The sequence below is a fragment of the Glycine soja genome, chromosome 9 (assembly GCF_004193775.1).
Source record: "Glycine soja cultivar W05 chromosome 9, ASM419377v2, whole genome shotgun sequence".
In the NCBI taxonomy this organism is placed as follows: domain Eukaryota; kingdom Viridiplantae; phylum Streptophyta; class Magnoliopsida; order Fabales; family Fabaceae; genus Glycine; species Glycine soja.
Window position 1 is genome coordinate 2,684,616 of NC_041010.1, and position 12,039 is coordinate 2,696,654.

Below are 12,039 nucleotides of genomic sequence, written 5' to 3' on the forward strand. Positions count from 1 at the left end.
AACTAATCTATTCCACTGAACACAAACCTTGTTTTGAACTTAACAATTTATACTCAAGTTTATTTTTTGGAAGAAATTTGGATTAAAACATGCAACAGCAAGCATGTGCCTATTCATCAAGTTAGCAATGGGGCAACTAGACTTGCAGATGATCTTCAAATATGGATTACCCAACCATATCGCAGACACTTTAATCCGAAAGATAATTTTACATTCCAGATTAGGTGCAGGAAGTAATTATGGAATACATGAAGCAACTGCCGATCAATACTTAGTTACAGAACTAACTAGATCCTTAGTGACAGAACTAACTAAACGATTAATGAACCCTTACAAACCACTAGTGAGGAGTCACTTATGAGGAGTTCACGAGCCACCCAGTATAATGGTGTTTCTAGATCATTCTTGCAAAGTTAGCTAAGGTGATACAACTAAAGAACAATTAAAGAGGACACACATAATAAAAAAAGCATGACCAACACTGGTCACACAATGCAGAACTCACTAAATTCGTGAGTTCACACCAAACATTAGGAGTTTCCAAAGTGTATTATTCTCTAGATGAACAAAATATATGCAAAAACTGCAATGATTTAATTTAACCTGTTATTCTCAAATGGTGAAATTTCAGCAAACGAAGAATGATATTGAATGTATACCCAAAAAATATATATATTGAATGTACTTTTTGTCCTAAAGAAGGAAACCAAAATTTATATGAATAGGTACACGGAAAAATTATTCTTCTGGATTTGATTTCATGTTATGCCTAAAGACACCTCGGAAGAAATCATGGTCCAACAAGCAAGTGGAGGCTTTCTCCAACCCATTCCTGGCAGCTTCCATCTTCTCAATGATATTCTTGTAAATTCGTACCCATTTGTACACGGCTTGCTTCAATCGAACACTCTGGCCTCTACCAGACACAAACTTGATGCAGTCCTTAGCTAGCTTTAGAAGTTCTAAGCCATTGATGACAAAAATATACTGGAAAAGAAAAATGGGATGTTATTAAATGAGGCATGGCACATGCATCCTATCAACCTTCTTAATAAAAAAAAAATTGTCCAAGGTAATCAACTATCATCAAAATTTTGCATATGAATATATCCAAACTCAACCACCTCATGCATTATAAGTACTTCAGAAAGTATTTCCTGGTACCAGTTGTTTATTCCAATGCAATTTATATTTACAGTCATCTTCCATTAAGTATATTAACTATCATTGTTAACTTAGTAACATCACTTCAAGCTTTTCCTCCATTTTTCACAGTCAATAAAGAAATCTCAAGACTAATAAGTGAATGAGGAAGGACTTGTGCATACACACAATTCATGTAACAAGAGAGAGAGAGAGAGAAAGAGAGAGTTTACCATTAATATAAAGCAAACTGATGCTAAAACAACTTGAAGAGTTTCATTTGACATCCCATCTGATCCACCAGAGCTGTTGTCGCTGCCACCACCACCACTACCTCGTCCTCCTGGAGGCTTTCCCCCACTTCCGCCCTTTTCTATTTGCTGTCGCAATATATCCTCTATCGAATATCCCTTCAATTGTCCCATAGCTTTCTGAAGAGATTTGCTCTGGAAATCCTAATTATGTTACTAATACTTAGTAACTGAAGAACAATTCAAATCCAAAATCCAAAACAAGAAAATATATATCAAGAGCATCCAAGCAACTCTAATTCCTCTACTCACATCCCTTAAACATGCCCAGCCAAGGTTCACAGTTGGAAAAAAACCCGAGAGTCATTTAAAGAAAAGGGTTTCAATGAAAAATTGGCCTCATAGAAATAAACTACCCCCCACTTCTCTACCTAATGGTCTCAATGCCTCTCAACATAACAGCAGTAGTGACACAATAACAATAAAAATATTCTCACATGAAGCAACACATACTTGATAGTTAATAACCTAAGTAAGGAAATATCAAAAAGGATTTAAGTGCTCATTTGATCCCTATAATCTACACAATCTTTACATATTTAGTCTCTACACCTAAAAATCGCTCATTTTAGTCTTTACACGTATGCTTTTCAATTTACAATCTTTACATTTCAGTCTTTACACCTAAAAATTAATCAATTTAATCTTCAGACGTATTCTTTTTAATTTGTTTTAGTCTCTGCCGTCCAAAATGACAACGATTAAAACCGATCAAAGAGTGTATATTTAGGGACTAAATCGAGTTATTTTCCAAGACGATGTATGATTACCCCGTTATTTTCCATCATTTCTTGTCCACCGGCGAAACAAACGTGCAGAGGTTGGCGAGATTTGAGGCCATGCAAGCAATGTAAGCGAGGCGAGGGTTCGGCTTTTAGGCTCAGGGAAGTGACAGAGATAGGGTCAAACGCCGTCGGCAATGAAGGTGGCGTTGAGTTAAAATCGCGGCGACGCAACTGAGACGACGTGATTGGGGGAGCATAAACCCCAGGAAGACATGGAGCAACTCGGATAACACTCATTTTCATCAAACGGAACACAGCACCTCAAAATTCACACATCAATCACATGCCTGCATTTCATACCAAAATAACCAATAATCAATAACCAAGAAAGCATGCGAGAAAGAAAGGAACGCGAAAACGATAGAGGAAAATCACTTACCGGACGCTGCAATCAAAGAGCAGAGACAAACGATGCTATATCTCCTTTTCAAAGTTGTGAGATTATTGTGCAATTTAGTTAGGGCAATTTAGAGGATCTTGATTTGATTTCGGGGAGCACAATAAAAGAGAGAGGGTTCTAGAGTTTTTTTGGTGATCTCTTTTTCTGATCAAACGCCAGACGTTGGATCAAATGGTTAGTGAGGGTGTCCGAGGAATTTGTGAAAACTTTAATGGGGGCACCTAAGCAATTAGTGAAGGGTATGCCAGAAATTACGAAGACTTCAAAAAATTTTAAAAAGAAAAAAAGAAACATGCAGTCCAATCCAAGAGAAGGAAAATTGAGAAGAAAACTAACGGGTGTTTGGTTCGGTTGTTTTCTGTTTTCATTTTCACTGAAAACAAAAAACGGTGATGAAAATGTGTTTGGTTTGATTTCTGAAAATATTTTCAGTGAAAATGAAAACAGAAAACAACTAGAAAATGAAAATAATAAATTTTCGTTTTCAGTATTTTGTTGAGAACAGAAGTCTCATTTTTGTTAAAATGAAACTGCGGTGAATGTAGTTTTAAGCAAATCTAAAAATACAAAAAGACAATAAGTCAATATATCATGAATTTTCAATATTTTTATTTCATGAAAACAGAAAACAAGAAATCAAACCAAACATGTTTTCAGAATTCAAATCTTTTGAAAATGAAAACAGTTTTCAAGAAATGAAAACAAAAAATGAAAATACAAACCAAACACACCCTAAAGTTTTGAATGAAAAAGGATTGATTTTATATTTCCACCAAGAGTGTGGGATCTTATGTTGATTTGGTTAATATTTACGATTTACGACTAAAATCCAGTTATGTTGGATGAAATTAATTAAAAAATTAGTTGAAAGTTAAAAAAGTTAACTCATTAAATGATAAGTATTTCATAAAATTAGTTATTGAAAAAACTTAAAATATAAAAATAATAAAATTATGATTTATTTAAAAAAGATAATAAAAAAATTTGATAAATATATTGAGGATAAAAAAATATAAAAAGTTAAAAACTTTTGAAATATATTACTTGAAATAATTTTCAAAAATACTACAAATTAATAAAAAAAATTATTTATCAAACTGTCAAACAAGATTTTCAATTAGTAAAAAATGCTAAAAACTAACTAAAATATCTAATTAAATTAAACATAGTCAAAATAAAATTTTCAATTAGATATTTTTAAATTATAGGCTGTAATTTTTATTCTCCTATTTTCTTACATTCATGATTTTAGTTTTTTTATTTTTTAATTGAGACATTTTATCATTCAATTTTAAAAAATTAAGATTTTAGTCTTTTATTTTTTAATTGAGATATTTCATATTTAGTAACTAACACGCATCTATTTGATATCCACGTTACAAATATTTTTTAAAATTATATAATTATTAACAAACTTAATTTATTAAAAAAATTACATAGTTAAGTCTGAAATTTAAAAAAAGAATAAAATCACAAATTTTTAAAAGTGAAAGATAAAATGTTTCAATTAAAAAATAGAAGAAGTAAAATCACAAATTTTAAAAAATAAAGAGATAAAAATTATATTTTAGCATAAATCATATTATAATATTTTTTTATCTAATTATAAACAATCATTTGACATAAAAATTAAATTAAATTGTAAAATTGTTTCGTCGAAATCGATATTAGTGGAAGTTACAGAATTAGTATTTATTGTTTCTCAATTCATAAAAATCGTATTAATAGAATCTTAAAAATTTATTAAACAATAATATTAAATAAAGTTGTATAATATATAGAGTAAAAAATATATTCCCCTCCCTTCGTAATGAGTATTATATTATAAATTATATTCTTCTCTTCTGAGAGCAAATTTGGTCATATGGGACCTTGAACTCGTCATCTTTTTCTAGGAAGTTGTTGGTGAAAATGAAATTGAACTCCATATTTTTTAGGAAAGTCTCAAGTAAAAAATGATGATTTAGAAGAGATATTTTATTAAATATGATTAGTTAAATTTTTTTTGACAAAAACCAATAATTATCACAAAACTGGTGAATTTGACAATAATATCACGCTGACATAAATGTTTCAATATTAAAATAATTATTTTTACTTAAATTCTAGTTACAGAGATAATTATATTTAGGTAAAATTTGATTTTTATTATAAAACATTTTATTCACTCAGGTACAATCCGTTAGCATTATTGCAAGGTACAATATGTTTGGTGAAACTTTTTGTTGGTGAGAATTAAGTTTAAGGCCGCTCATGGTGGAAATTGAGCAGCAATAGCAGTAACGAAGATGAGATGTTAAAGCCTTAAAGGTGGGTAAATGTTTTTCCTTTTTTCTCATGGTTTTATCACATTTGGTTAAGATAAGATTAAGGTCCGTTTGTTCGAATTCTTTTAGAGGAAAAATGCTTTTTAAGTAATAAATACGTTCAAAGAAATATATTGGAAAAACTGCATAGTACTATAATAAGATGCATTTTTCTTTTGTACAGTTTGTCTGATCTATTACACTATTAATGTCCTTGATATAATAATAAACAAATAAAACCAGGCATTTTTTATATCTACTTTCCTTTTTTTTTCTAAGTGCACTTCTTTAGGAAAATACATTTTAAAATTGATGTTTAATTTTTTGTATCAAAAAATATTTTCTGAAATACAAAATTTTAAACGTCATTATGGAATATAGTTTCTGGAGCACATGATTATAAGTTCTGAAAAATATTTTTTGGAATATAATTTTAATTTTATATTCTAAAAAGTACTTTCGAGAAGAAGAAAAAATATCCAAAAAGTATTTTTTATAATTTAATAAAAAAAAACACGTTACATTTTTTTCAAAATTCAAAAAGATGATATTTTAATAAAATGTGAGACAAAAAATATTCAATCTAATAAATCTATACTCCATCACTTTTAACCTCTAACCTAATTACCCAATGTGCAAACTATGTAAGCAACTAATGTCATTGCTCCTAAGTCACTAAGAAATTAAAAGAAGTCCCATTTATAAGATTACCAGAGTTTATTTTTTGCAAACCCTTTTTTCTAACCCCCTCCCTGCCATCATTTTCTTTTTTAAAATTTTATTTCCTTTTTACCGTTCACTCTACTTGTGTATATTGCATATTCACCCCTTAATCCCTTACTAGTGCATGTACCCAGCGATGCACAGAAAAATTTATGTGTGGGAGAAAAATATTTTTTATAATTAAAAAAACTTGAAAAGAATAACAAATTAAATATATTCCTATAAAAGTTCATATGATTTTACAACAAAAAATTATGGTTAAATAGCCTCTAATTATAAGTATACTTATTATCTAATTTTGTTTCCCCAAACCCCCCTCTTATAACCTGAGGGTGGGTATAAGGGCAGGAATTTACTTAGTGGAACCCAAATTTGATCACGCTTTTTTAAGTAGGGGAAAACTCAATCTTGACTCTAGGTTAAAGTGAAATTTTCCCATTAAAGTTGGAACAAGGTCGAATACTCATGAGTTTAGTTTTTATTGTTAGGCTTAGATAAACAATTTGTATATCTCTCTCCTCCTTCTAATAGGTTTACTTGATATGAGGGCGTCCCTTTCTTTCTTTTCATTTTTATTTTAAAAGCTTGATGCTTGATTCATAATGGTACGATCTTTGTGGTATTTGGAGTTAAAGGACTTAAGCAAGCAATTTTCTTGGAGGTGAGGGGATATGAAGGCATAATGAAATTATTTTGTTCAATTATAAAATATCTAAACGATGAAATAATATTTTTATTATATTTCAATTCGTTTTATTTTATTCTTTATCATCAATCCAAATACAACCTTAAAAATTTCTCTAACAAAAATAACATGAACACTGAGAATGATGTCATATGATGAGGTACATATATACAATCTCCCACAGTCTTGACATAATCCTAGACACTCTTAAGATCCTTTTTTAAACCTGATCAAACTTTAATCTTAAGAGTATAGACAATTATTGTGTTTAAAGAATTAACTTAAATTAAGACGACGCTTAGATGTATATAATAAGGTCCCCATATTTTTTGAGAAAGGAAGGCTTTTTAGTGATATTTTGGGATCAGCTTTGATCACATAGTTTTTTGGAGTCTTAATCTTCTGTTATATATATGGTACACCTTGTAGATAGACAGATGTAAAGCTTGATATTAATGAATAGTTGCAGTTGGCCTTTAAAAAAAAAAGTCCCTATATGTTAAACACACGAATAAAAAAATCCCTTTACAATGTCATATAGTAATTATTTAGAAAAAAAAAAAAAAAAGTAAAATTCTATGGCCTCCTTGCCGTGCTACAAATGTAATAATTAGTTTTGTAACCCTACTAACTGTACAACTAAGAATTCTTTATTTATGTTAAATTGGGTATACTCCCTCTGATGCCCTCTCACTAGCTTCCTGGAAAAGCAGCATTGAATTTTTTTTTATATTTTTTTCCTGTTTTTCCATTAAGGCATTATTGAGATGTCATTCCCTTACTTTCCAAAGGTCTTGAATGGAATGATATTGATCAAAAAGTAAAACCTAATGAAGGAGCCATGTTCGCATGACCTAAAAGGTGGAAAAAGGCTTGACCAAGATGGGGCCAATGCTGGTAGTACCTAATACCAAATGACCTAAAAATAAATACGTGAATTTGTATATCGTGACTGTAACTTAATTCAAGCTCAGCCTTTATGTTGTCACACTCTCATTGCCACAAACTACAAACAGAGAAAAGAATAGGGGCCCCATAAGTGGGGTGGGGGTAAATAGTTAGTAACTCATACTATAGGGAAAGGCATTTAACTTTTCAATGTCCATTCATAGACATCATCATTTTGTGCAAGAAGTCACCTACCTTTGATCCCTTTTGGGCACATAAAAAATGCATACAAAGCTCTTTTTCTTATACCTTTAGTGGCTTGTTTACCTGCATCTTATAATTACCTTTGACAGTTCCATATAATCAGAGTCAAACTTTTCATTCATTAATCTGTGTGCTACATATTACCGATTGAATGAAGATTTTACATTCATTTTGCTGAATGTTGAGAAATATGTTTTAATTTTTATGCACGATGATTGTAAAGGTTTTCACATGGTTTGTAAAAAACCATCTCAGAATTTATGAAAACGAATAAATTTACCATAATATATAATTAAATGAGTGTAAAAAATATTCAAAGTATCAATATATTCTAATTAAATTTGTAATCCTTATTGTTATTGGTGTAACTTTATATGAGAAGTGGCAATGTAAACGGTTTCTAAGTTAGAATAAATATTCAATTTCGTAAAGCATGTTTTGTCAAAATTAATAGTGGTACGTAGTTGACATATGTCATCTATTATTGCATACTCTTTGTCCACTTTACTTCTAATTCTAAAACCTACAAGTATGTACTTAGAAAAATCCGAGTTATGCTAAACCAATCCAAATTGTAATTTGGTCAACTTAAATCTTAAAAGTATGTAATATGATTTTAAATTATGATTATATATTATATATTTAAGAAGATAAATTTATTTCATTTCTTTCAGAATGAGAGAATAGATACATGTTGGTATATGATAATAAAACATGGACACTAGCATAAGATTTATACGCTCTAGTCAAAGTGAAAGTGAGTTGATTCACTTGCATCCTCACGTGATAGCGATTATATTGTAACTAGTAAAATTGTATACGAATATTTTTGATAAATGTAGTTGTGATACAATTGTAAGTAGTAACAACCTTCAAAAGTAAAAACCGCAATATATTACGATCGAGTGTGTGAAGTGCAATTTAAAGTCAAGGTACGCAATTTAATTAATAAAATTGTATCCAAAAGCTATCCGTAGTTGATGTGTGACAATTTCTCTTTCTTTCCCCAGACTTGCATAAGCATAACCACCACACAATGCGTGTCCATACACTAAATTTTATGCATCTATTTTGGAATATACTCCATACAGTATGTATACAGAGAGAAGAAAAAAATATTTTTCTACGCTAGTCATTTTAATAGGTTGGGCTACCACGTGCTGATGATTGATGGAAACAATATGTTAGGCAGCTGAATTGATATATGGTTAAAAAGTAAAAACACATGAGTTCCACCCCCACCCCTTATTTTATTTTTCTTTTAAAAAACTTTGATGCCGACATATTTGATATTTTCCTATGTAGAAAATGAATTGAAGGAGAAGTTAGTAATTTCCAACCTATCTATTCTTCACTATTTGAGGCTGGTAGGTGTCTGTGGCAGCCCCATAGAAAAACAGTGGGGGTGTAATATTCCTTATGGGCTCAGGTTGTATTCTATCCCAAATTGCTTGTCCTTGCCCTGCTATGTGAAAGGAATGGCTGAAGCACCCTTCCAAATAAAGAGAGGGATAGGGAAAATAGTGTTTTGAACATCAAAATTGCAGCCACCTCACTTGCTTGGAAAGTTATCATATCACACATTCACACTTTGTTATGTGCAGTAGATAAATTGAACACCCCCGGTGTTTGTAATTCAACTTATGGTGAGAGATATAAGGTGAGTTGATTGAGTAGTTTGATGATTAAAAGATGTTCGACTGATTTTGTTGATAAAATTAACATTCTAATATTGATATTTGTAGATAAAAAAAAAAAAAGATTACCAGTAAAAAATTAAAATAAAAAAGCAAGAAAGAAAGGATCTGTACTAATTAATGAGCAAGAGAATGGTGATTCTAATTAGTAATATTGTTGAATTGGATGTAGTGAGTGACTTTAATGCCTTTGAGTCCGATGCATTGGATGGAGAGATGGGGCTCTAGCAGCCTAGGACACATGTAGTGCCAAATTGAGATTGCTCATGACATTTTATCTTACTTGTCTTGCATAAAAGAAGAAAACAAATCAACAAGATAGGGAAAGATCAGGGAATTATCTCTCTCTTTCTCTCTCTACTTTCATTCTGGATTTTTGTTTGCTTCTTTGAGCATTTACTAATTCAATTCTCCTTTTGGGGTGAAGCTCTATGATTATGTTGGGGGAGGTAAAAAAAACTATAAACAGCAACCAGCTTTTATTGTTTGTTTAATACTATATGATATGATGAGGCTGGCTAAGCTTGGATATAGGGATTGTTTGGATACAAGGGTATATAAAGTTTTTTCATCAGAGAAGCTGTCAAAAATACTTTAGTCTTGTATCCAAACAAATTTACTATTTTCAGCTTTTTTTATTTTAAATAAGCAAAAGAAATGAAATGAAATGGGCACAAATTAAGCTTCTGAATTTTCTCAGAGAGAGAGAGAAAGAGATAACTCCAATAATACAGTGGATATTTGTACATTGGAGCAGTCACGAGGGAGACTCTTGCTTAGATCTAAAAGAATAATATGGTATGCAGTTGTTGCACACTTTCTCAGCCAAACAACATATAAAACAACGAAACAGATGTCTGCAACACAGCATAAATATTCTGCACACAATGATACAAGCGAAATTGATTGCCATAACAGAAATATATATGATACAGATTTGGCTTTTGAATTTCCTCTGAATACTAGCAGCATTGATTTATTATTAACTATGGCCACTCTTTACAACTTACCACAGATACCTTAAGGACCACGACCAACCATGATGCTGCACGAACTACATTAATTTCTCACCAAGATAAAAAAAAATATCAAATAAAATAAAAATAATATACCCCAATTGTTGTACTCTCTTGGAAGCCATGGTCTCCAAATAGCTAGCAACACATTTGGCAGAGGTTGTAACTTCTAAGGTTAAGGTAAGGTCCTTAATTAATTTCTATGAAGCTATACCATACCATATGATACCATGGTATGGCATAATATTACATTAAATTGTTGCATCATATATGGTAGGCCAAATTAATTAAATTGGAACAGCTCAGGAGGGATAGACAAGGAAGGAAAGTATGAGTTGGGTGGTAACGGGGAAAGAAGGAGATCAAACTCTATATCAGTGGATAGTGATACAGGGTCTTCCACAAAAGCAAAAACAAAGAGAAGAGATAGGGTGTGAGGTCTTACAAGGTCAAGAAAAGGTCTTACAAGGTCAAGAAGAAGACTCCAAGGGAAAAACAAAGAGAAAAGTGTGGTAGAAATTAGATGAAGAAAGAAAGGGTAGTAGTAGTAGTAAAAAGCTCAGATAGGATAGCACCAGATTAGAATGAAGAAGCTGCTCCTGCTGCAGGAGAATTGTCAGCTCCAATTTCAGAGCCACTAATGGCTTCTTTTTTTTGGTCACACCTCCCAATTCTCCTCAAAGGGTCGTTGACCATGGTCATGCTCATGGCCACCTTGCACTTGCTGCTGCTGCTAGCCACATGCATGAGAAAAAACCCTCCCTTATAGGGACCTGTATCATGTATCATGCTCTTAAAATTAGTGCAGAGAATAATGAAGAAGAATGGCAGAAGCAGAAGCAGGAGAGCCAGCTTTAGATTAGATGAAAAAGTAAGGGGAGGATAGAAAAAAGTGAACATAAAAACAATTAAAAGAATACAAGAGAATATCTTAGTTACCATAAAGTAAATAGTTCAGTCAGTCACAGAATAATTATCTTATGGCATAAGCTAGTACAAACATATATGAATTACACATATTAAAAAGGTTCTAAATAACTGTGCAGTGCAAGCTATGATTCTATATGATGCAAATTTTATTTTACAAGCTCAACACACACACTTGTACACTAGTATTAGTATAGTACCTTTGATGAAAAACCCGTCTTTTGGTCTCATCTTTGAGACCCTTTTTTTTCTCCCTACTCTATTATTCCAAGAGGGTGAAAGGAGAGAGAAGAGAAGCACAGAAAAAGTGAGAGTGTGAAAGAGAGAGAGAGAGAGAGGACTTTTTGTTATGGTAAGATAGGAGGGAATGGAAGAAATGAAGAGGTGTTTATATTGACGAAAAAAGGAAACATGAGTGTGTATGAGGCGGCCAGTGGGCTTTCCCAATGGACCTGATTGCGACAGGTCCAAGGCCCAGAAAAATCTAAATGGACCTGATGACGTCAGCAGGGCCCGGATGAGAGAAAAGCATAAAGGAAAAAAATGTTAAATGTTGGAAACGTAGTTTTCTATGACCGACCTAGGAAAGGAAAAAGATGAAATAATTTTGTTGCGTTTTGCAATTTTTTCTTTGCCTTTCAACAATTTTTGTTTCTATTTTTGGTTAAATTTTATTTATTTTTTAATCCAACTTCAAATTAATTAGGTTTAATTTGTTTTAATGAACCAGATGATTAAGAAGAAGAAAAATTTCTCTCTTCAACGTTATTAAGCAATTATGATACTTTTATTAAACATTGCTAAAGTATTAAAAGTGGAGAACATTGAGCCGGTGAATCAGAGCATTATTACTGTAATAATATAAATATTAACCCGAAAAGTTTTGCTCATAAT

At 31.5% G+C, this 12,039-nt stretch overlaps 1 protein-coding gene and 1 long non-coding RNA gene across 3 annotated transcripts; both read right to left on the reverse strand.

Annotated features, from left to right (window-relative positions):
* Positions 1-562: 562 nt before the first annotated feature.
* On the reverse strand, positions 563-2,746 carry LOC114425887. 2 transcript variants are annotated; one of them, XM_028392856.1, is made up of 4 exons: positions 2,619-2,746; positions 2,225-2,526; positions 1,377-1,589; positions 563-987 (listed from the first exon to the last, which is right to left on the reverse strand). In XM_028392856.1, exons 2-4 carry the CDS (start codon positions 2,480-2,482, stop codon positions 739-741), a joined length of 720 nt encoding a protein of 239 aa, XP_028248657.1. In that variant the 5' UTR covers positions 2,483-2,526; positions 2,619-2,746; the 3' UTR covers positions 563-738. The 2 variants fall into 2 exon arrangements, with proteins under 2 accessions (XP_028248657.1, XP_028248656.1); XM_028392855.1 differs by having other exon boundaries at positions 1,377-1,598; positions 2,619-2,704.
* Positions 2,747-9,955: 7,209 nt separating this feature from the next.
* LOC114368606 lies at positions 9,956-11,510 on the reverse strand. Its single transcript, XR_003657369.1, has 2 exons — positions 11,346-11,510; positions 9,956-10,991 (listed from the first exon to the last, which is right to left on the reverse strand). It is a non-coding gene; the product is annotated as an uncharacterized LOC114368606 (long non-coding RNA).
* Positions 11,511-12,039: the final 529 nt, after the last annotated feature.